At 42.6% G+C, this 25,677-nt stretch overlaps 1 protein-coding gene across 2 annotated transcripts in view; it reads right to left on the bottom strand.

The window, feature by feature from the left end:
* Positions 1 to 14,378: 14,378 nt before the first annotated feature.
* SULT4A1 (sulfotransferase family 4A member 1) overlaps positions 14,379 to 25,677 on the bottom strand; it is a 31,892-nt gene continuing 20,593 nt past the window's right edge. Inside the window, exons 5-8 of one of the 2 annotated variants that reach the window (XR_009726367.1) lie at positions 22,827 to 22,921; positions 21,240 to 21,378; positions 17,691 to 17,820; positions 15,893 to 16,028 (exon numbers count right to left, since the gene is read on the bottom strand). Coding sequence is in view for 1 of the 2 variants with exons in the window: in XM_061359254.1 (XP_061215238.1) it covers positions 15,916 to 16,028; positions 21,240 to 21,378; positions 22,827 to 22,921 (347 nt within the window). In the remaining variant the exon portion in view is untranslated. Of the gene's footprint in view, positions 16,029 to 17,690; positions 17,821 to 21,239; positions 21,379 to 22,826; positions 22,922 to 25,677 lie in introns of both variants that reach the window. The other variant, XM_061359254.1, reaches the window with a different exon arrangement.

The following is a 25,677-nucleotide window of genomic DNA, read 5'->3' as shown; positions in this document are numbered from 1 at the left end:
CTATGGCCAGGCATATTGACTGGCTTTTCCCAGAGATTTTGCCAGCGTTTCCCCAAGGCTTCCACAAACGCTTTTACAGTGGGGTTTGTGAGAGACTTTGGGAAGGGCTTTGACAATATCACTGCAAAAGCCTCAGAAAAGGTCCTGCTAAAATCCATGGGAAAGAATCTGGAAAAAGCATTGGAAAATTCCTCAATAACAGCCCTGAAAAAAGCCCTGTTAGAGCCATAGCACAATCCCTGGCAAATGCTCTGGCAAAAACCCTGGCAAAAGACTTGGCCAAATGCCTGGGAAAACTTTGCTAAATTCACTGGCAAAACCTTGGCAAAAGCCTTGTCTTGGTTTTTTCCAGGCATTTGGCCAAGGCTTTTCCCAGTACTTTTGACAGAGATTTTGGCAGAAACTCGGCAAGGTTTTTTTCCAGGAATTTGACAGGACTTTTGTAAAGGCTTTTACCAAGGCTTTTGCCAGGAGGTTTCCTACAAATGTCAAGGCTTTTGTCAGCAATTCTGTCAAGGTCTTTCCGGGGGATTTTTGCCAAGGCTTTTGCAAGGAATTTTGCCAGGACTTCTGTAAAGGCTTTTCCTTAGGCTTTTGTCAGGGATTTTGACAGGGCTTTTTCCAAGGCTTTTGCCAGGGTTTGTGACAAGGCTTTTAACAGCGATTTTCTCAGGGTGGTTTTCCCCGGTGGTTTTCCAGGGGATCCCTGCCTTTTGCCAGGCCTTTGCTAAGGACTATTCCAAGGCTTTGGCCAGGGTTTTTACCACGGATTTTGCCAGGGCTTTAGCCAGGGATTATGCCAAAGCCTTTGCCAGGGCTTTTGCAAGGCTTTTGCCAAGGATTTTAGCTAAGATTTTTGAGGGGGTTTTGCCAGCAGTTTTCCCAGGTATTGTATTTTCCCAAGACTTTTGCCAGGGCTTTTCACAGTGATTTACCCAGGATTTCTTTAAGGATTTTTTTTCCAGGGCTTTCACCACAGATTTTGCCAGGGATTCTCTGAAGCCTTTTGCCAGGGCTTCTGCCAAGCCTTCTGACAGGTCTTTTATCTGGAATTTCCCAAGGATTTGCCCAGTTGTTTGCCATGGCTCTTGCCAGGGCTATTTACATGGATACCTTCATGGCTTTTGCCAGCAATTTTGACAGGGATTTTCTCATGGATTATGGCTTGGCTTTTGCTATGGATTTTGCCTGAGCTTTTGCCAAAGATTTTGTGAAGGATTTTGCAAAAGGTTTTGCCTGAGCTATTGCCACAGCTATGGCCAGGCATATTGACTGGCTTTTCCCAGAGGTTTTGCCAGCGTTTTCAAAGGCTTCCACAAACGCTTTTACAGTGGGGTTTGTGAGAGACTTTGGGAAGGGCTTTGATAATATCACTGCAAAAGCCTCAGAAAAGGTCCTGCTAAAATCCATGGGAAAGAATCTGGAAAAAGCATTGGAAAATTCCTCAATAAAAGCCCTGACAAAAGCCCTGTCAAAGCCATAGCACAATCCCTGGCAAGTGCTCTGGCAAAAACCCTGGCAAAAGACTTGGCCAAATGCCTGGGAAAACTTTGCTAAATTCACTGGCAAAACCTTGGCAAAAGCCTTGTCTTGGTTTTTTCCAGGCATTTGGCCAAGGCTTTTCCCAGTACTTTTGACAGAGATTTTGGCAGAAACTCGGCAAGGTTTTTTTCCAGGAATTTGACAGGACTTTTGTAAAGGCTTTTACCAAGGCTTTTGCCAGGAGGTTTCCTACAAATGTCAAGGCTTTTGTCAGCAATTCTGTCAAGGTCTTTCTGGGGGATTTTTGCCAAGGCTTTTGCAAGGAATTTTGCCAGGACTTCTGTAAAGGCTTTTCCTTAGGCTTTTGTCAGGGATTTTGACAGGGCTTTTTCCAAGGCTTTTGCCAGGGTTTGTGACAAGGCTTTTAACAGCGATTTTCTCAGGGTGGTTTTCCCCGGTGGTTTTCCCCAGTAGTTTCCAGGGGATCCCTGCCTTTTGCCAGGCCTTTGCTAAGGACTATTCCAAGGCTTCGGCCAGGTATTATACCAAAGATTTTGTAAGGCTTTAGCCAGGGATTTTGCCAAAGCCTTTGCCAGGGCTTTTGCAAGGCTTTTGCCAAGGATTTTAGCTGGGGTTTTGCCAGCGGTTTTCCCAGGTATTGTATTTTGCCAAGACTTTTGCCAGGGCTTTTCACAGTGATTTACCCAGGATTTCCTTAAGGATTTTTTTTTCCAGGGCTTTCACCACAGATTTTGCCAGGGATTCTCTGAAGCCCTTTGCCAGGGCTTCTGCCAAGCCTTCTGACAGGTCTTTTATCTGGAATTTCCCAAGGATTTGCCCAGTTGTTTGCCATGGCTCTTGCCAGGGCTATTTACATGGATACTGTCAGGGCTTTTGCCAGCAATTTTGACAGGGATTTTCTCATGGGTTATGCCTTGGCTTTTGCTATGGATTTTGCCTGAGCTATTGCCACAGCTATGGCCAGGCATATTGACTGGCTTTTCCCAGAGATTTTGCCAGCGTTTCCCCAAGGCTTCCACAAACGCTTTTACAGTGGGGTTTGTGAGAGACTTTGGGAAGGGCTTTGATAATATCACTGCAAAAGCCTCAGAAAAGGTCCTGCTAAAATCCATGGCCATAGCACAATCCCTGGCAAATGCTCTGGCAAAAACCCTGGCAAAAGACTTGGCCAAATGCCTGGGAAAACTTTGCTAAATTCACTGGCAAAACCTTGGCAAAAGCCTTGTCTTGGTTTTTTCCAGGCATTTGGCCAAGGCTTTTCCCAGTACTTTTGACAGAGATTTTGGCAGAAACTCGGCAAGGTTTTTTTCCAGGAATTTGACAGGACTTTTGTAAAGGCTTTTACCAAGGCTTTTGCCAGGAGGTTTCCTACAAATGTCAAGGCTTTTGTCAGCAATTCTGTCAAGGTCTTTCTGGGGGATTTTTGCCAAGGCTTTTGCAAGGAATTTTGCCAGGACTTCTGTAAAGGCTTTTCCTTAGGCTTTTGTCAGGGATTTTGACAGGGCTTTTTCCAAGGCTTTTGCCAGGGTTTGTGACAAGGCTTTTAACAGCGATTTTCTCAGGGTGGTTTTCCCCGGTGGTTTTCCAGGGGATCCCTGCCTTTTGCCAGGCCTTTGCTAAGGACTATTCCAAGGCTTTGGCCAGGGTTTTTACCACGGATTTTGCCAGGGCTTTAGCCAGGGATTATGCCAAAGCCTTTGCCAGGGCTTTTGCAAGGCTTTTGCCAAGGATTTTAGCTAAGATTTTTGAGGGGGTTTTGCCAGCAGTTTTCCCAGGTATTGTATTTTCCCAAGACTTTTGCCAGGGCTTTTCACAGTGATTTACCCAGGATTTCTTTAAGGATTTTTTTTCCAGGGCTTTCACCACAGATTTTGCCAGGGATTCTCTGAAGCCTTTTGCCAGGGCTTCTGCCAAGCCTTCTGACAGGTCTTTTATCTGGAATTTCCCAAGGATTTGCCCAGTTGTTTGCCATGGCTCTTGCCAGGGCTATTTACATGGATACCTTCATGGCTTTTGCCAGCAATTTTGACAGGGATTTTCTCATGGATTATGGCTTGGCTTTTGCTATGGATTTTGCCTGAGCTTTTGCCGAAGATTTTGTGAAGGATTTTGCAAAAGATTTTGCCAGGGATTTTGCCACAGCTTTGGCCAGGCATATTGACTGGCTTTTCCCAGAGGTTTTGCCAGCGTTTTCAAAGGCTTCCACAAACGCTTTTACAGTGGGGTTTGTGAGAGACTTTGGGAAGGGCTTTGATAATATCATTGCAAAAGCCTCAGAAAAGGTCCTGCTAAAATCCATGGGAAAGAATCTGGAAAAAGCACTGGAAAATTCCTCAATAAAAGCCCTGACAAAAGCCCTGTCAGAGCCATAGCACAATCCCTGGCAAATGCTCTGGCAAAAACCCTGGCAAAAGACTTGGCCAAATGCCTGGGAAAACTTTGCTAAATTCACTGGCAAAACCTTGGCAAAAGCCTTGTCTTGGTTTTTTCCAGGCGTTTGGCCAAGGCTTTCCCAGTACTTTTGACAGAGATTTTGGCAGAAACTCGGCAAGGTTTTCCAGGAATTTGACAGGACTTTTGTTAAAGGCTTTTACCAAGGCTTTTGTCCAGGAGGTTTCCTACAAATGTAAGGCTTTTGTCAGCAATTCTGTCAAGGTCTTTCTGGGGGATTTTTGCCAAGGCTTTTGCAAGGAATTTTGCCAGGACTTCTGTAAAGGCTTTTCCTTAGGCTTTTGTCAGGGATTTTGACAGGGCTTTTTCCAAGGCTTTTGCCAGGGTTTGTGACAAGGCTTTTAACAGCGATTTTCTCAGGGTGGTTTTCCCCGGTGGTTTTCCCCAGTAGTTTCCAGGGGATCCCTGCCTTTTGCCAGGCCTTTGCTAAGGACTATTCCAAGGCTTCGGCCAGGTATTATACCAAAGATTTTGTAAGGCTTTAGCCAGGGATTTTGCCAAAGCCTTTGCCAGGGCTTTTGCAAGGCTTTTGCCAAGGATTTTAGCTGGGGTTTTGCCAGCAGTTTTCCCAGGTATTGTATTTTCCCAAGACTTTTGCCAGGGCTTTTCACAGTGATTTACCCAGGATTTCCTTAAGGATTTTTTTTTCCAGGGCTTTCACCACAGATTTTGCCAGGGATTCTCTGAAGCCCTTTGCCAGGGCTTCTGCCAAGCCTTCTGACAGGTCTTTTATCTGGAATTTCCCAAGGATTTGCCCAGTTGTTTGCCATGGCTCTTGCCAGGGCTATTTACATGGATACTGTCAGGGCTTTTGCCAGCAATTTTGACAGGGATTTTCTCATGGGTTATGCCTTGGCTTTTGCTATGGATTTTGCCTGAGCTTTTGCCACAGCTTTGGCCAGGCATATTGACTGGCTTTTCCCAGAGGTTTTGCCAGCGTTTCCCAAAGGCTTCCACAAACGCTTTTACAGTGGGGTTTGTGAGAGACTTTGGGAAGGGCTTTGATAATATCACTGCAAAAGCCTCAGAAAAGGTCCTGCTAAAATCCATGGGAAAGAATCTGGAAAAAGCACTGGAAAATTCCTCAATAAAAGCCCTGACAAAAGCCCTGTCAGAGCCATAGCACAATCCCTGGCAAATGCTCTGGCAAAAACCCTGGCAAAAGACTTGGCCAAATGCCTGGGAAAACTTTGCTAAATTCACTGGCAAAACCTTGGCAAAAGCCTTGTCTTGGTTTTTTCCAGGCATTTGGCCAAGGCTTTTCCCAGTACTTTTGACAGAGATTTTGGCAGAAACTCGGCAAGGTTTTTTTCCAGGAATTTGACAGGACTTTTGTAAAGGCTTTTACCAAGGCTTTTGCCAGGAGGTTTCCTACAAATGTCAAGGCTTTTGTCAGCAATTCTGTCAAGGTCTTTCCGGGGGATTTTTGCCAAGGCTTTTGCAAGGAATTTTGCCAGGACTTCTGTAAAGGCTTTTCCTTAGGCTTTTGTCAGGGATTTTGACAGGGTTTTTTCCAAGGCTTTTGCCAGGGTTTGTGACAAGGCTTTTAACAGCGATTTTCTCAGGGTGGTTTTCCCCGGTGGTTTTCCAGGGGATCCCTGTCTTTTGCCAGGCCTTTGCTAAGGACTATTCCAAGGCTTTGGCCAGGGTTTTTACCACGGATTTTGCCAGGGCTTTAGCCAGGGATTATGCCAAAGCCTTTGCCAGGGCTTTTGCAAGGCTTTTGCCAAGGATTTTAGCTAAGATTTTTGAGGGGGTTTTGCCAGCAGTTTTCCCAGGTATTGTATTTTCCCAAGACTTTTGCCAGGGCTTTTCACAGTGATTTACCCAGGATTACTTTAAGGATTTTTTTGTCCAGGGCTTTCACCACAGATTTTGCCAGGGATTCTCTGAAGCCCTTTGCCAGGGCTTCTGCCAAGCCTTCTGACAGGTTTTTTACCTGGAATTTCCCAAGGATTTGCCCAGTTGTTTGCCATGGCTCTTGCCAGGGCTATTTACATGGATACTTTCAGGGCTTTTGCCAGCAATTTTGACAGGGATTTTCTCATGGGTTATGGCTTGGCTTTTGCTATGGATTTTGCCTGAGATTTTGCCACAGTTTTGGCCAGGCATATTGACTGGCTTTTCCCAGAGGTTTTGCCAGCATTTCCCAAAGGCTTCCACAAATGCTTTTACAGTGGGGTTTGTGAGAGACTTTGGGAAGGGCTTTGATAATATCACTGCAAAAGCCTCAGAAAAGGTCCTGCTAAAATCCATGGAAAAATTTTGGGAAATGCATCAGAAAACACCCTGGCAAAATCCCAAGAAATCCAAGGCTTTTCCCAGTACTTTTGACAGATATTTTGGCAAGAACTTCGAAAGTTTTTTTTCCAGGAATATTGCCAGTACTTTTGTAAGGGCTTTTACCATGGGTTTTGCTAGGAATTTTCCTCTGTTTGTCAGGGTCTTTCAGTGGCATTTACCCATGCTTTTACAAGGAATTTTGCCAGGACTTCTTGAAATTCTTTTCTTTAGGCTTTTGTTAGGCATTTTGCTAGGGCTTTAGCCAAGGCTTTTAACAGAGCTTTTTTTCAGGGCTTTTCCCAGTGGTTTTCCAAGGGATTCCTGCCTTTTCACGGGTTGGAGATGTTTCACTGTCTTTCACTGGGATTGGAGTGGCTGTAGTATGTGTCACTGGGATTAGACTAGCTGCGCTGTCACTGGGTTTTGACTGGCTGTTGCATCTGTCAGTCTGGTTTTGGTGTCGCTGAAGTATCTGTCAATGTTTTTGGAGTGGCTGCAGCATCTGTTGTCGCCGTTTCTGGTAGCTGTTGTGTTTGGCATTTGATTTGCTGCATTTTCTGTTCCTCTTCCATCAGACCAAGAGACATCTTTTTCTTGCTTCTTACAGAAGAGGGCTCTGTCGGCATAAACCCAGTCCCAGCACACTGAGGTGAGTTTTCCCTCTCTGGTATTGCCAGGATGACAGCACACATTGTCTACGGGTTCTGCTAATATATACAGACTTCACATTTGTTTAGGAGTGAAGTTCCAAAGCACTGGAGGGGAAAACCGGCCTAGGAGGTTGCCCATAGGTTTTTACACACCCTGCCACTCATGGCTCAGTCATGGTCAGGAATTGAGAAGTTACCTCTTCCTCTGATTCCTGTACTCTTCCTCTCATTCACATATCGTCCCCTTTAGTTCTTGCAAAGGTGAAACAGAACTTTTTCAACTTTGTCTTGGCAAACAGAGCTATTGAATAAACCACATATATACCAGAATCTTTGTTATCAGATCCAGGTAGGAATGGCCTTCCTCATGAGCTAGTTTGCTTTCTTACTTTACTCTTCTTTAAGTTAACAGCGGATTATTTCAACAGCCACTGTCTTTTCTTCAGTGTAAACCTGCAGCCCTTACCCTGGCAGAGCTCGAAGCTCAGAGCCACCAGAGCCCACTCTGTACCAGCAGTCCCTCACCCCAGCCTCCAGAGCAGTTTGGTACAAGCAAATCGTGCAGCACTTCTGCTTTGCTTCAGGCTGTGCTTATCATTAGAGGACAGACAATTACAGTGCTTAACTGAAGTGACTTACACAGGGAGACAGGTGCCCCCCCGGCCCTCACGAATAGACTCTCAACCCGGAGCTTTTTCACCTCTGTTCCAGGTCCCACTCTGCGCTAGGGCGCTGCAAGGCGGCCGTCAGTTCCGGACGTCCCTTGCTGCTCCCTGCCAATTTCCCACACCGACCTGCAGGGGTCTCCGGGCTCCGTAGCTCCAGTCCTTTCCCTGCGACCCGCGCCGAGAGAGCTGGACCCGTCGCTACCTGCACCGTCCAGCGCCGCTTCGAACTGCTCTGTGGCTGGACGCCGTTGGCGTAGTAACAGCGTCCTTCGCACCTGATTGGGCAGAGGCGCCGCCGTTCGCATGGCAACGGTAACGCAGGGCTCTGTTGCGTAAAGGGTGTGCTGGGGCTCGCCCTGCCCTGCCCTGCCCTCCCCTGCCCAGGAGCTCTGCAGTCGGGGCCGGGCCGGGGCCGGCTGAGGGAGGTGGGCGGGCGGAAGGGCGGTGGGAGAAGAAGGGCCGCGTTGTGCCACCCCTCGGAGCCCCAGCAGCCCTCACAACCACCTCCGGCTCCCGGGAGGTGGGCAGCAATAGCCCAGGGCCCACCGCAGCCGCCGGGAGGAGGCCTTTCCAGAGCCCGGAGCCACCGGGAAGTGGGATAACCCCAGGCGCAGCTCTGGTGGTCGTGGCCGTGGTGTGTTGTCCCAGAAGTGTGTGCAAAACACCAATGTATGCACAGAGCCGAGGTGTTTTATTGTGAGCTGTTTTGCAAAACAGACTGCTAGATGGAAGCTCCACACAGCTGCATGCCTTAGAATCAGGTTGGAAGAGACCTCAAGGATCAGGTGGGCCAACCTTTCTTGGCAAAGCACAACCAAGACCAAATGTCCCAGCACCCTGTCCAGGCAAATCTTAAGTGTCCAGTGTTGGGGAATCCACCGCATCACTGGGCAGATTATTCCAATGGCTGACTTTGTTGGGAAAAATTTCCTTGTATCCAGGCAGAATTTCCCCAGGAGTAACTTGTGCTTTCCTGTGGGGAAAAAAAAATAACAATAAATCTCCATCTTCTTCGTAGCTACCCTTTAAATACTGGGACATACTGATACGGTCTCCTCTGATCCCTCTTTTCTCTAGCCTGAACAAACCCAGCTCTCTCAGCCTTTCCTCATACAGCAGGCTTCCCAGTCCTTTGATGATCCTTGTGGTCTTCTCTGGACTCTCCAGCCTGTCCAGAGGTTTTTTGTATAGCAGGGAACAAAACTGAACACAGTGTTGTCCAGGTGTGGCAAACAAGTGCTGAGTGGGATAATGACATCTTTATGTCTGCTGGTGAAGCCTTTGTTGATGGAACCCAGCATCCTGTTGGCTTTCTTTGCTGCAGCAGCACACTGTTCACTCACACCGAGCCTGCTGCCCACCACGCCCCCCAGGACACTTTCCGCAGAGCTACTCCCCAGCCAGGTAGATCCCAGTCTGTGCTGCATTCCTGGATTGTGTTTCCTCGGGTGCAAGACCTCTCACTTGTCCTTGTTGAACTTCGAAAGGCTCTTGCTAGCCCACTCTTCCAGCCTATCCAGTCTTCCTACAGGGTTGCTCTCCCTTCCAAAGTGTCCACTTCCCCACTCAGTTTGGTATCATTGGCAAGCTTTGTCAGGGTACATCATCCATATCACTTACAGAAATATTAAACTGCATTGGGCCCAATATTGATCCCTGGGGGACCCCATGAGTGACAGATTGCCAGCTGGAGAAGGAGCTATTTACCAGCACCCTCTGGGTGTGACCTGTGAGCCTGTTCCTCACCCACCTCACAGAACACTCGTCAAGACTGTAACATGGAAATTTCTCTGGGAATCTGCATAAAAAGCCTTGGAGACATCCAGGTAGACAGTGTCCATCCTTGCCCCACATGGACCAAACAGGTTACTTTGTTGTAGAAGGCAGTCAGGTTGGTCAAGCACGATTTGCCCCTGGTGAATCCACACTGGCTTTTCCCAATGACATGCTTCATTTGACTTGTGATAGCCCCCATATATGAGTTTTGTATGCACCAGATTATATAAATTTCAGAGAACAAAGAAATAACTTTTCATTGGTCAAAAGTTACTTAATATATGATTAGTTAGTACTCTATCTTCTACTAGGTAAACCTTTCTTGCTTGCCATGTAAATTAGTAGGCATGCTCTGTGAAGGTGTGGGGAAGCAAGATTTTTCAGTCATGAATTGAGTGGTTGTGAGCTTCCCCTGCCACTTTCTCTCAGTTACTGCTGTTTCTTGTTGACTGCATGTTTTTCTGATACTTGTTTTGTCTTTGCACCTTCTAGTGCAGATGTGCTCCTTTTATCAGTCCTTTTTTCTCTTCTTTCAAGCTTAAGGTAGTTAGTAAGGAATATATTGCTTTTACAATGTCTTGTTTTCCTAAGTGATGTTGTTAATCAAGTCAGACACTGTTATCACCATGGCAAATTCCATTCTTTCTGTACATCAGTGTGCCCACTGGCTGAGCCCAGAACTGAGGAGTAGTGGAGGGAGCGTTAGTAGGGCATCCACAACTTCTCTTTTCATTCTGTTTAGAATACAGAGGTTACACAGGTCTTTAATAGTAAAAATAAAATCAGAACTAGTTTCAGTCTCTAATCTCACTGGGATTTACTGAGGGAACAATGAACATGTCCAAAAACATCTGGCTGTTAGGAGAGATCGACCCCTAAGCATGTGTGGCTGAAGGAGGGTGGTTAAAGGTGAACTAGAAACCCACCATGGATCCCCTTCCGTAGGTTTAAATCCTACCAAGTATGGAGTGGTGGCAATCCCAGGAAGTGAAAGTTTCCTGCAGCATTTCCAGGACTATCAGCTTCGGTAATGTTAGAACCACCTTTTTTTCTGGGGGGGGGGGGGGGGGGGGGGGGAAGGTGCAGCACCAGAAACAACTAAGGCGCAGAAACAAACAAGAGTGGTACGTGAATAACCTGGGAGAAGTTAAAATCTGGAGTGGTGCAAGCTTTGACTAGGGAATATTCACCATCACCTTTGTTTCCTCTGGTAAGTTTTTATGTATTAAGCCACAACCATTTGATGATGTAATATAGGGGCAAAAATAAATTCCTGCCTTCCCAGTGGAGCGTGAAATCTAATCATTTCCATTGGTTCTTGTTTTCTTCTAATTGGTTCATTCGTGCTGAGTTCTTTGAGCTCTCACATATTTTATGGGTGACTCTTTTCCAAAGCTGTAAGAACAGATGTAAGGCCTGTGAGGGTTGATGTCTTAGCACACTGTTACACCAGCTGTGTTACTGCTATCTGCATGCAAGGATTAAACTGTCATCTTATGTTCAGTGCTGGCAAAAGCTGAGTGTATGACAGGGATGGTGACAGTGTATTTAATGTCTGGGTGGCAGTTACTTTGAATATCACTCGTACCACACATATCAAGCAAGTCAGCATATCACTGACTGTGATTAGAATCAGTCTGAACAGTCAGCTGCCATTACATTACCGTTCTCTCTGCATCTTGCATGCTGTCACACAGCATGTCTTATTGCAGTACTCCCTCCTACAAAAAATATTCTTTCTAAAAGTAGGTTTTGGTTAATTTGCTCCATTTGGCAGCATGGAACTGTCTCCCCTTCTTGCCGAAGGACATGATTCCACCTTTATAGACCATCCTTCACAGGCGAAACTCAGTCCAAACGTTCACAAGCAGAGGCTGCATTCAGCTGGTTGCAGAGGTCTTGAGAAGAGCCCTGACAAGGCCGTGGATGATCGTCTCCCATCCAGGGCAGCACCCGAGGACATGCTTTTGCTCCTTGCAGCTGCAGTTCACAAATCAGCCCATTATCTAAAACCAGCATCCACATCAGCTGAAGTTAGTATTTCAGCCTGTAAATTACAGCAGCTGAGGAGCCAGCACACATTTGTTTCTGCTCTCTCTCCTCCATGGTGGCCGTTTCTGGCAGAGAGACATAGTGGACAGCTGGAGGTGGTAGCTTCTAAAACTACTAAGGCATGCATTTCTAGGGCTTGTCATCTGTGCACAGTGAGAACTCCAGCAAAAGTTGTTGCGTGGCTTTACAATTTTACCCACTGATGAAGTGGCAAAGCCCAGAAAAATGATACTAGTGCAGCACAGCTTGCCAAAAGAACCTCACGTAGGTTCCTTTGTTTCCTCTATCTGATGGTGCCAACAGCTTCACTGTTTCTAAAACCAATTTCTGGTATGGAGTCCCACACTGGTAATAGTAATTCCCACATGCTAGAGTCCTAAAGCACAGAAAAATCACCCTGAGTTTTTGTGAACTTTTCTTGCATTTGTTTTTAAAGACCACACAGCTCCAATGCTTTCAGAAGGATACTGGATGTTACATGCACAGAGGTTCAAGCCTGAGAGCTGGAAAGAGGCCTTGTTCCAGTCTGCCTGCAGGATTTGCAAGCACTTGCCCATTGAAGCCATCTTTTACATTAGACGGGTGATTTATAAGCAGTTAGGCCAAGGCAGAGTGGCATTAGTGTTGTTGACTTCCTTGCTGCTCTCTGAAGGCAGAACAGCAGTTTTCACTGGAGTCTGACCCGGCACTGAGGTCTAAACCTCACCGTGCCGAAATCTGGGTTTTATTTTTAACTGAAGGTGATCATTTTTGCAGACTTACCTTCCAGTGCCAGAATGAGCTGACTAGTGGCTGCAATTTATTTCTGTTCTCCCTGTGCGATATATACCATGACAGGTAGCAGAAAATGCTCATCTGCATATGTTTAATGATTCAGACACTAGAGGACACCAGTCTGCAGATCCAGCACTAAAGAAAACAAATGGATTATGTAGTGAGATTACGTGTCATTGTTTCTGTACTGTGTCCCTTCCATGGCTATTGTCATAGGGTTTGGGATTATTTTTGTCACTGTTATTTGATTCAGCTGAATCTCTGTTTAACCTTTTTCTTTTGACTGAAGAGGCAAATGCTGTTCCTCAATCCCCCCTCTAAACCTTTGCTAGTAGCTACTAACTGGCATTGCTTTACAGCCTAGCAGGACTGAATGGCTTACAATAATGGTAACTCAAGCCTATAAATCTTTATGATTATTGCAAGAACGACTGGTGCCATGTTGTGTTGTGATGCTTATACACAAGTGCTGAGAATCTTTAATGGTTACTTGTTAGTTTTCTTGTCTTTTCCCTTTACTGCCCAACTTCATTGAATCAACACTTAAACCTTTTGTATACAAAACCGTGCAAAACTTTCTTACCTAGATTAGTTTCCTCTCAGTTCCTTGATGTTAATGCTTTGGGAGGCTCTTACTGAGGGAAGCAACTTAATGCAGCTGACATTTTTGAGACACTTCTCCGACTGAAGCTGCAGAGCCAAGAGCCACAGTGGTGCTTAGCACAGCCCTAGGGCTTTCTTGGGGCTTCATGGCTAAAGCCTTGACATGTACCTGGTTGATCCAGCTGTCCTGGGTTCAGTTATAAGTTATCTTTCTTACTCCTCGTAGCTGTTGCAGTGCTGTGTTTTCAACTTTAGCCTGAGAACAACGTTGATAACACTGATGTTTTTAGTTGTTGCTCAGTAACATTTACATCGATTAAGGACTTTTCAGTCTTATGCTCTGCCAGTGAGGAGGAGCACAGGAAGCCGGGAGCAAGCCGAGACAGGACACCTGACCCAAACTAACAAAAGGGGTATTTCATACCACAGCACGTCATGCCCAGTATATAAACTGGGGGCACTTACCTGAAAGGGCTACATCGCTGCTTGGGTCGGGCTGGGTATCAGTCAGTGGGTGGTGAGCGGTTGTATTCTCTCCCCTTGTTATTTCCCTGATCATTATTATTGGTGGTGGTAGCAGCAGTGGTTTTGTGTTATGCCTTAATTACTGGACTGCTCTTATCTCAACCTGTGGGAGTTACATTCTTTTGATTCTCCTCCCCATCCCTCTGAGGACGAGGACAGGGGAAAAGAGGGGAAGTGAGAGCGTGGCTGCATGGTTCTGAATTACCAGCTGGGCTTAAACCACGATCCTAGTGAAGACATATATTTGGTATTTCCATGAAGATATATGGCCAGTGATGGCTGGTTTGAACCAACATTTAGGGTACTCAGTTCTTTACAGGAAAGGAGGATGCCTGTTGGTGATCTGAATTATCATTGCAATGAAGCCTCCAAATCCTCCCCGTGTCTTGCAAATTTGTATCACTAAATGGGCTACCAGCTGCATAACTATGATAAATCTCGCTAGCACGCTAACTCTGCAGCAGTTACCTCAGCAGAAGCAGCTTAACAAATTTGAATGCTGAGGGCAGAAAAGAATCATTCTGTTGGTTTTCCGGTATTTTTGCTTCTTGATTGGCAGTGCATTTGGATCAAGGAGGCATTCTCTCCAGAGGCAATTTGGGGCATCTGGCCAAGGGGTGTCTGCATTTGTATAGAGTCATGGTGATATTTGGCTGAGTCCTGAAAGTTCAAGCTGTCAAAATAGGAAGGTGCTTACTACCTACAGATGTTAAGAAAGAATGAAATGCTTTCAGGGACCAGACATGCAAAGACAAAGTATCAGCATGGATTATCTGGGAATGAGCACTGACCAAACTTTGGACTCCTGGATTAATTTCACCTGATAGCACAGAAGGCACCACTCAAAGGGTAGGCAAGAATAGCTCTATTAAACATAAAGATGCTCATAGAGTCCCGTGCTCTCTACTGTAGTCTTGCACAGGCACTCATTATGGACCGCTGTCAGAGGCAGCTCATTGCATCTCAGTTGATGTTGTCTTTCTGTGGTTCTTCTGTCTTAAGTTAGGATGTTGGGTAGGGGAGAGAATCTATGGCTTGTACAAAGGCTACCTGGGCTGAGTAGGAGGTCTAGAAAAATGAGCAAACCACAATGCATGGAACACACCTTTTATTCAATAAGCAAGCAAGCACGCACAGAAGTATAACGTGTAGTGCTTAATATTCATACAGTACTAAAAATATAAAAATAGAAATAAAATTTCACTGAAAGCATTTTCACTCACAAATATACAAGGAAAAGTGCTGTCAAGCCACACCATGCTACACCACTTGCCAGTTGCTGAACTGACAGTTTCCCAACAGAACTGAAACACTAAAAGTCTGCTAGTCCTTCCTCACGGCTTTTGGCGTGCGGAATATTTGACTAGCAAAAATGGGCCTCCTGCAGCTAAGAATCTAAAAAGCATAGATGTCATTATCTAACAGAACAATAAAGTAATTCTTGAGAGTTTAATAGTGATAGCAGCCTGCTTCAGGCTGTTTGTGTACCTGTCATAGAGAATAAAAAAAGATTAAACAGACTTGAATCCTGATTACAATCCAGACCAGTCATGGCTAACGATTACTGAAACTGTATTCTGCATGAAAATTTGTGCAATACTCCCACCTGGTGGCATATTTTACTATCTTCCTTCAGTACTGCTGTTTGCCTGCTTACACTTGCACATATATTCCACTTGGGTCAGAACAAACCCAAAACAGTGTTAAGTACCCTAAATTGTTAGTGGAACTAGAAGATATCCAGAACCTTATCTTCTCTTACTATAGCTAATGGGTGAAATTCACATCTACACAGAAAAGCAATACAGGTCAGAGACTGATTCCTCAAGAAAAAACCTGCACCAGAAGTCTTGCTTTTAAGCCCCGTTTTGAGGGACTGAATTAAGAGTTGGGGGCTTAAGAAGCTTCTGTTTGCTGACCTTCGGCATGGAACTGAACCTCATCCGTCAGGCAGACAGCTGTGTGCTGTCATCCTTGAAAGCATAGGTGGGTCTGAGGATTACAGTGACAATCACAGCTACATTTCATAACAAGGCCTGTCTTGCAGAGTATGCCAGTGCACAGAACCTACTCAAATTATACAGATAAGGGTGTGCAGAACCTAACGTGAACCCCACTTTGATCAGTTGCTATTTTGGAATGGGATTTATTTATACTCGATATACCTGCTATAAAAATAAATGTGACAATTAACCCCTGAGATCATTCTAGCATACAGTTTTGGCCTGTTACTTGTTTCCCTCTGAAATAATTTTTTATTTGGTTTATGGCCATTTATTTAGGTTCTAGTGAAAAGTTTTTATAAAACACATTAAATAATCAATGTGGGGCTGAAAAGGTGTACATTCTAGTTGCATATATGATACATACCTTATACGTATATAATACATTCCATAACAGCTGAATACTCTAGTATTGTCTAGGAAGTTCTTGCATGTGGAGAAAGGATTAAAATACTAGAAGATAAACAGCTGCTCAGGATCAAAGATAATAGTATCTGATATGGTTTACTTTGATTGTTTTTCTTTCTTTAAATCTTGTTACACATAATAGCTACAGTAGTTTATCCAGCAGGTAATAAATGAATGCATAAAGCACTTCTATATTTGGATATCGCATGCATACATTTTTTATAAATAAAAATCAAACGTGAGGTCACATTTTCCCATCTTCTGTTTATAAACTAAATCAAATTTCTCATTCATTGAAACAGTGAAGATGTCTTTCCATAGCCCAACTCGTCCTGAAATGAAGAGGAGGAACACAAGTCAGAGAGCAAACATAAAAGGACAACAAATATCTACAGTCCAAGTGTGTAGGGCACTAAGTATCATCTATGAGATGCTAATCAGTCTTAGCTTCTATTGAAAGCTCAGTAAGACCTAAGTCTATTCACTGACCTACCCAACTGGCCTGCTACAACCCTTACAAAGCCTTAAAATACGCACTATACACCTCAGTATCTGCATCAGCTGAGTACTATACAGGACGAATTCAGATTTTTGTGAGAGTTTACTCTAGCCTGAATCATAAATGAATATAGATTGGGGGTTGGGTATTCATTTAAAAGTGCATTTCTGGTTTTAGTTCAAACTGTGGTTGTCAATGAGACAATAATAATGTACCAATAAATCGAACAGCTAACAAGAATACATGTCAAAATGACTGTGCCTCCAGCATACACTGGTTAGAGAACTATCCAAAAAAGTACATGGAATGCGGAGTATTAAACTGATTATTGAATTCTGATTATCAAGATGTGGTATCATTACTAATTTCTATTATTTTATGTTTAAAGATCCTTCTCAACAGATTTATGTTTCTCAGTATGGAGAGAATCACTTGTTAAATACAAGTGCCTCCATTATACCTACAGAAGAGAACAAGTGCCATGCACCCAGCTTGTGCCACTTAAATTTTAATTTCGTACACAGGGAATAGGAAGCTTTTGGTGGATGCAGTACGGATACTGAACACTTCTTCCTTGTATGGAGTATTCTTCTAATCTACTGAATCCAACTAGTAACACAACCTGATGGCAAAGGCTGCAGCCTCCTTAATCACTGCTCCACTGCAGTCCAAAATTTATTTAACTCAAAGTCAGCCACAGTTACTTGTTGGTGAATAAACCCCATGGAGTAAGCAGACTGAGAGGCCCAATTCTCTTCTCATTTATACTGGATATAAATAAAGAAAATACTCAGGCTTGTTCAACTGGAATAAATGAAAGGAGAATTGGGACTATGCTACCAGAGAGTTTAATCATAACAGTAAGAACAAAAATACATGCAGGGAGCTTAATTATGCATGTGATGCGTAAGAAGAATATCCATTTAATTTAATTACCATTGCTTTTACGCAGCAACTCTATAATTGAGTCCAAAGACAAAACTGTCTGAAGCATCTACAAATTACATACTAACATGATGGTGTATGTATGCATGGCAAGGGCCATTTTACAAAATCAGGGCTTTCCTATAACTCTGAAGGTATGATAACTGTCCTGGTTTGTTTTCAGGATCCAAAGATCAAAAGAACCTGAAACTGACTGAAAACGCATCATTTATTGTTTTCACCAAATAACTTCTGCATCAAAAAAAACCCAAACCCACAAACATTTAAGGAAACACTTGCAATTGTAAAACATCTGATACTGATTTCAGTTTTGCTCTGACAACGATAATTGCATAAAGTACAGCATGAAACATAAAAGCTTGTTTTTCCCTTTCAGTAATGATAATAAAACATTTTCTTCCTCTGCTTGAGAAAGAGAAGCCTTTTATTTCTGAATCTCCCTAACAACACATAGGGACATATGACAAGTTTTATACAGGACACAGACAGTGGATTATTTGTAACATCTTTTTAACGATATGAATTGATAGCTCGTCAAAAAGTCACCCACCTGGTTTATGATTTGAATCATGCAACTGTGTAAATTATGATGTGATAAGAGTCAAATATAAGTAATATATCTAATCATTGTTCTGCTTTCACAGCAGCTCAGGCTTATCTTCAGAGTAAAGATCAATGTGCTAAAAGAAAAAAAAACGAAGAACTAAAATAAAGCAAAATAATAAAGTAAATGTAACTAATGACAAATTAAAAATACTTGAAACAAATTACAATAAGCTGTCATGTTATTGCCACCATTCTTTGTCACAGAAACAAACAGAGAGGGAACAAAGCACTGTTAATGAAGCTGCATTCTGGAGTAACAAAATATTGTAAAAGCCAGAGACAGCGAACAAAAGAAATTCAAAATAAGGATATTTTTAATAAAAAGCACACAGTGAACAAATGACAAAATATTACATTAACTGCTGCAGCTCCCTTCCTTCTCTATTATAAAATGGAGGATACTTTTTGGAAGATTTGCAGACAGTACAAATAAGAGGCTCTGCCCCTCAACTGGGGGTTTGCAGGCTCCCCTACAGAACAACAAACACTAATGCCACGTACAGAATGGTGCAGGCAGCAAAAGTTGGCATTACCCTGTTTATCTGGGTGGAGATGAACTGGCCAGCAGTGATAGAAGCTGACCTTTCTGCCTGTGGAAGGTCTCACCAGCAGCTATGTCCTCTTTCATTACAACCTCACCTTTCTTTCACAACCATCTTCCTGGCTTTCACTGGACAAGGAGGGGGGTTTGGGATGTGCATAGCACGGAGCTGTACTGCTGCTCCACATAATGTGGGGGTCAGGAACAAACCTAGGTGTCTGTGTTACATGCAAGTCAATGGAGGAGAATGTGGCTCTGTTATCTGTAAAATCTTGCACAGACAGAGAACACTTTATCCAAGACCCTCAGGAGGTCTTACCAGACTCATTATTTTGTGATCTTGTCTTTGTAGCAGAGAAGTGGGTTGATAATCAAATCAGTTAGGCAATGTGCCTTAAAATCCTACTGCAAATGAGATGATCTGTTTTCACAAAAGACACAAGTTGTGTTACATGATGAATTTTCAGTTTTAAGTAGTAAGAGGAGGTTAGGATAGGAATTGAAAGCAAGGTAACTAAAAGCAGGAAAACACACCATACAGTGGAGACTGTAGCAGAAACTCTAGGGAATATATCAGGTCTTTCAGTGAAACTACAAAGTACTTTTTCACTGCAATTTTACCTCAAACCAGCAAACCTGAGATATTTATTTCAAGAACTCCTCATTACCATGAACTGGAGCAAAAAGAGGTGCCATCTCCCAGTTGTGACAGAGAAGTAGACAGCAGTTCAGCTGAGAGGTACCTGGGAGAATTAGTGGATGATAAACTATGAGCCAATGGCTGCCCTTGCAGCCAGGAGGGACAATAGTATCCTGGGATGCACTGGAGTGTGGCAGTAGGTCGAGGGAACTGATCCTCCTACTTGACCCTGGTGATGACACATCTGGAGTGCTGTGTCCAGTGCTGGGCTCCTCAGTACAAGAAAGACAAGGAGCTACTGAAGAGGGTCCAGTGGAGGACCACAGGGATGATCAGGGGTCTGGAGCATCTCTTATGAGGAGAGATTGTGGAAGCTGAGCCTGTTTAGTCTAGAGAAGAGCAGACTGAGAGGGGATCTCATTAGTGCAGATCAATATCTCAAAGGTGGGTGCCAGGAAGATGGTGCCAGACTCTTTTCAGTGAGCAACAAGGTGAGGAGCAATGGCCAGTAACTAAAACACAAGAAGTTGCACCTCGACATGAGGAAGAACTTCCCTGCACTGAGGGTGGCAGAGCACTGTAACAGGCTGACCGGGGAGTTGCGGAGTTCCCCTCTGTAGAGACATTCAAAACCCACCCGGAGGTGTTCCTGTGTAACCTGCTCTTGGTGGCAATACCTTGGTAGGAGTTGGACCAGATGATCTCCAGAGGTCATTTCCAACACTAATGATTCTGTGACCTGCCCAGGAATCCAATATCTGGTTTCCAGGTCCTACTGTAGTAACAAGAGTGTATAGTCCCTACAGAATGCACCAAGAGCCTTTTCATACAAGGTGTGAAAATCACCTGCTAGGAGGTGTGAGCAATGGCTTTCTTCCAAGTATGACATTCTGAAATATTTGTGCCAATGTGCAAACAGGACGAGTGATACAGGGTCAATAACTGACAATAGTTTGAGCTGAGTAATGGAAAACTGGCATAAGGCTCTGCCAAGACAGACGCAAAGGCAGTACAGAATACCAGTGAAGCTGCTTTCATGGGAAAGCAAACTTGCTCTCAAACAAACCTGAGTGTTGGTAAGATTAGTTTGACTGATTAAAGGTGAATATGAAGATAAAATAGACTTTTGTAAGGCAAGTAATTTTAGTGGTTTAAATATAAATATGTCGACAAAACACACAATAAATGCATAAACAAGTGGCTAACTCAGAGTTGGTAGTCGCAAAGGACTGGCGATACTTTAAATTTTTGTCAGAGATTTGAAAACAACTATAAAAATTACAGCTGATACAATTTGCAGAGCACATGAAGAATGGCTCAGAGAGGTAGTATGAAAAGGGCTCCTACAGATCTAGGTATTCAGATCATTATATCCCTCAGTAAGGGACAATAATCTGTAAATCAATTCCTCTGAAAAGAGTTTGTAGCCATGATAAACATGCTTCACGTATGATGCTGTACCAAGAAGTGCTAACATGGCTAGGGATGGACAAACAAGGGAGAGGGAGAAAGTTCCAATTAAAACTGGAGTAACTGAGTCAAAGTGATTTTATGTCTGAATAAAGCATATGTGATGCTGACACAGGAATTGACCATCTTGATCTTATTCTCTCATATTTAAAAAGAGCTGTTAAGTGCCGTACAGAAAATAATTTGAGACTTACTGAGTTCACTCTTTTTTATGCTTGTCAGAAAGATAGCTGAGAGAAGACTTGATTTCTTGACATTATCAAAGGATAGATGCATCAACAAATTAAAGGGCACTTCAGATTCCTAGAGAAAGACCTCACCAGAATAAGCATCTAGAAGCTGGATACATTTTAAACAGGTAAAGTAGGCAATGAAAAAAGCTCATGAAAAAGGAAAGATACAGGTCTTTGTCATTTCATGCCTTCAAATTAGAATTATCTGCTTTTTTAGAAAATCTGATGTATTTAAAACCAAGGGCTTAGGGCAGGATGAACCGTAGGAAATTGTGTGGACTATGACATGCCAAAGTTCAGAAGGAGCGGTGCAGTCTTCCCAACATGAATAGCTCAAGCCACTGAAGTAGGTCAAAGACTCTCCAACATATTGTTTTGCATGGTGTTGAATATACACTGTCAGTCCTGGGTTTCCACCCTTTTTAGTCACTTCTACCTAAATTTCTTTCAAAACAAACAAACCCCCAAATTGCATCAACAGTCAGTTATCTCCCATAATTTCCATAGCAATATTTTGCCAACATCTTAACACATCCTGGACGTTACTAAGTTGTCAGTTGCTTCTTGCAACTTTCACAATAAGAGTTTTATTGTGGGTTTTAAACATACCCCTGCCAACGGGAAGTGCTTCTGCATTACAGCACTGGTCAATGAGTTGATGGCAGTGTTCCACCATGGATTCCAACTGTGCTTTGTCATAAGAAACTCCTAAGAACCTCACCAGTTGCTCAACCATCGTTGCTAGGTCCTGTAAGACAGTATTTAAAAAGTAGTTTATTTTACAATAGTTTAACTGACCTTTTTAAATTAGTTTAAATATTTCAAAATAAGTTATACCCTGATGAACGTGAGAAATGGAAATGCAGAATTGTAGAAACACCCTGTCTTAAAATTTTGCCATCTTCCAATTTTATGAAAATAAACATATTTAAGTAATTGGGGTAAGACAGGTTGGCAGAGAACACGGTCATGTAAGCTTGCCTTTTCGAATATTAGACCAGGGAACTGTGAAGTAATTCTGATGGTTCCTACTTCAGATACCACCACCCCCTTAACTCATTACTTTGGAATACCAGTGTATTTTGGAGGAATATAAAAATTACTTTGATTTTGATCTTGGTAAAAATAAATGACTACAAATATTAGAACAGCCCTTCCTTCATTGTTAGCTTCTGGGACTGCATTCAGGTAGGTAGAAAGGACCTAGCAAGATGATATCTGAGAATAAACAATCATTAATTTATGTATCCATAATTCCAGGGTTTCTCAGTATGAGTAAGACTTCTGGAGTTGCAAGGGCAACATAGCAATGTTTATCAGGAAGCAGGAAGATACTGGGAGACCACCAGCTTTCAGCAGCATCCACCAGTGTGCATGGCTAGGCATATAACATTATTCAAACAACAGGTTTGAAATAAATTCTACTTAACATTTTTAATTGTTCTGATTCTATTACATCTTCCTTTAGCATCCTGCTCTATCAGAAGGCTCTGTAAAACTGACATAATATACCCAACTTTATTGAGTTATACCCTTATTTTGCCTTTCTGTAGTTTAGAAATAGAAGCTGCGTTTTCCCTGTTTTAATTTTCCAGTCAAATAAACGTTTTGAAGTATTTTCATTAATTCTCAAAAATACGCGATTGCAATAGGAAATGAAAACCAATGTTCTATGTAGCATATCTACTAAATTTTTGATTAAAAAATACAGGTGAATTTATTAGCCAGCCTATTGTAAGGACCAAATAATTATGTTCACCTTATACTACACAATCATCTCTAACTGTTTTCAACATTGTTTCACAGAAGACAGTAACACCAACCAAATAAGCAGAATAAATGCCGAATATATAGGAAAATACTAATGATACACTTTTTCCCCTCATTGATACAGCACACACTGCAAGATGTTTCTTTTAAATGAATGCCAGGACTGAGCGTAGCAAGCACCGAGCAGTTACACATCTCTGCCTTCTCTGTGAGCAGTTTGGTACCTATGGCTTCAGGCAGATTCCTCAGTAAATTGCTGGGTTTATTAAAGTGCTGGAAGTCCATAGAAGCTACTGAATGCCAGTGCTTAAAAAATGGTATCAGACATTAGGGAGCCCAAATATGGACATAAAGTTGTACTTTATGTATTTTAAATACTCCGATGTTAAATGTAATAAAAATACCTTTTTGCTACATCTAACCTACCTTATGCATGTCTTCATACTTGAGAAAAAGTACATTGGCATCCATGTGATGTTCCCAAAACTCTTGCACATGTTCAAACCACGAACCATATCCTACTATAAAGACATTATGATTGGCATGAGGAAAATGAATTCTTTTGTTATTAAACCCTTTTCAAAAAGGAAAAAAAAGGAAAAAAATAAATTGACTGGAGTGGTTCATAGCCCCAGGAGAACATCTGGTTTTGCATCTGGTTTTGACCCACTGCCATGCACAGCACGGAATTTAATTAAAACAGAGTTTTTCTCAGTTTGGAATATTCAAAATAACTAACTTACCATACAGATAAAATGTTCTGCTGAAAATGCCACCATACTTCATGATGGACCTCTTGTAGCTCAGTATTAATAACACCTGACTATTGAACAAAACTGAACCAAAATAAAAATTATACAGATAGCTTTGAAGGAGGCAAATTTCTAGTGGCTCCAACCTGTGTGAATTCCTGCAATTACCATATCACACTGCAGCTTCCTTCAATTAGAAGGAATGCTAGATACAGCATTCATGGAAAGTTCTACAGAGCACCCTCTATTACAGACAAAGAATTGTTAACAACCATTGTCCTTTCTTAATTAAACACATATCGAGGACATAGGCCTACAAAATGCTTCATGGTCATTCCCAAAAAACATAGGCTGTACTGACAGAATATTCTATTTATCATTACATCTTTTGTGTCAATCTATCCTCCGCACCGCTGAAATCTAAAACCTAGTTTCTTCTACTGTTATTTTCTGAACACTTCCACACAACTTCCGTAGACACGCCAGAACACAGTTACAGCTATGCTATCAGTTACCTCCATTACACAATAAATCCAGTCTTCAACAAGATGCCTATGGGGTGCTGAATGCTCCTAAAAGCTTTTAGAGTGATATGATGGGGTACTTCCAACATGTCACAAGATGTGAGCAGGCCCAGCATGCAGGGTTGCCAATGATGAAAAGCTTATGCCTCCTACCTCCTGCACACTAGCAGCAATTTGTCTTCAGTTCCCCCTATCTGCTGTGTACAGTTTAGGAGTTGAAGAGGAGCTGAGGTGTTATGCTAGGCGGGCTTGTGTTCCCAGCACTGCTGAGGCAGTGGTTACTGGAAACCTTAACTCACCCCCCTAAAACTTTCCTCCTTTTTTTTTCACTTCTCTGATAAAGTCTACATTTGCACTGATTTTAGTCAATTCATGTATGTCTAGCAGAGGTTCAGACAGTGGTATTTGTTATGTAGAGAATTCTTTTTGCTGCAAATATTACCAGAAAGACAACCCAAAGAGAAATGAATCTTGCATATTTCTTTGTTAACTGTGATAAATTCCCCCAAAGTACTTCAGATAATTAAGACAGGAGCTAAGCAAATATGGTGAGCAGTTTTTCATGTTCTTCCCCATTGTTTTTTGGCCAAGTTTATATTTTCAGCAAAGGAGCTACAGAAAAATATTAAACTTTTTAGGTTTGTATTTTGAATCCACTTTATTATCCTTAAAAAAAACCCCAAGTGTTTAATTTTGGTAACTGAAATATTTTCAATGGACAAAAAGGTCAGTTTCACGGGAAAATTATTTCAATCAGCTGAATAATTTTCAATTTTTATAAAGGTAATGGAAAAATTCCATTTTGTTATTCTCATTCCATACACCCCTAAAGAAATTCATGCGTGAAGCTAACACATTAGTCAAGCAAAAGGTGTTCCTAGCTGCTGTTAGTGGTACAAGGCAAGAATCTCCCTCAAGATTATGTTAGTAGAGTTTAACTATGGTTTATGCAAGAAACACCCTTAAGCTTTCAAGGATAATAAGAACTAGCATATTTAAGACTAATCCCTATCCAACTCATGTTTTCAAACAAGACAGTCAACATGCACTGAATTTGTTTCAAGGTTGTCAGTTATAAGGAGGGGTAAAAAGAGTGGGATTGTGTCATTTGGGCTCAGTGCTTCTCCATCTAGCAATATTTGGACTTCTTATGAAGGTTTGGTTGTTTGTTTTGGGGGTGTTTTTTTTTTTGCTGCTGTACTGCTTCCATGAGGTGCAAACATGAGCTAAATTCAAAACACTCCATTTGGACAACTACGGAGACAGAACACACTGTCATGTTTCATTGACTCTGGGAGGTTGTGATGAACCAGCTAACTGCTACAAGATGAAGATATAAATAACTCCTGGGACACTTATATAAAAAAGAGTACAGAACCCTTCTCCTATCTTAGAAGACCTTCTAATGCATCCTTCATGTTTCCAGTCTAGAAGTTCCTGATCATGGGCTTCATACAAACATTCCATTCTCAGAGAATGCAAAAATAAAAGCTGAAGGTGGGATGGAATGGAAGAACATTTATCCACCCTGCACAAACTTGCAGAAAGTAGAAAAGGGTTTTAAGGCCTGTTAAATAACTGCCACTGATAAGCTTTTACTTTTTTCTTCCCTTTAGTATTATACAGTCTTCCCTTTAGTGTCATACAGCTCTTTTAGCATCAACTCCTCCAAATTCCACGCTGAAGGGAAGTTCACTGCAGTGGATCTAGAGGAGATCCTGCTCTCAGAGCACAAGGTACCCAATGAATTCTTAGTGTCACATTAAGATATCATAGAGAAGATTTTGTAGGGAAAGAGAAGGCAGTAATTATTTTTTTCTATTCCTAGCTAGAAAGTGTGGCAACCCATTGGCAAAAAGCCCAGTGGCAGCCAGTTATGTGAGAACACAGGGCTTGCCCTCCCTGTAAATTTACTGAGCTAGTGCCATGGAGCTCCTTAAGGCAGTGCAGCCTGAGTGGGAACACAGTGGGTGGGTGCATCATGAAACAGCCCTTGCTCAA

This window comes from Neopsephotus bourkii, unplaced genomic scaffold (genome assembly GCF_033783945.1).
Source record: "Neopsephotus bourkii isolate Nb327-2 ecotype Australia unplaced genomic scaffold, CSIRO-AGI_Nbou_v1 NB_107, whole genome shotgun sequence".
Classification (NCBI taxonomy): Eukaryota; Metazoa; Chordata; class Aves; order Psittaciformes; family Psittacidae; genus Neopsephotus; species Neopsephotus bourkii.
This window is presented reverse-complemented; position numbering and strand designations above follow the sequence as displayed.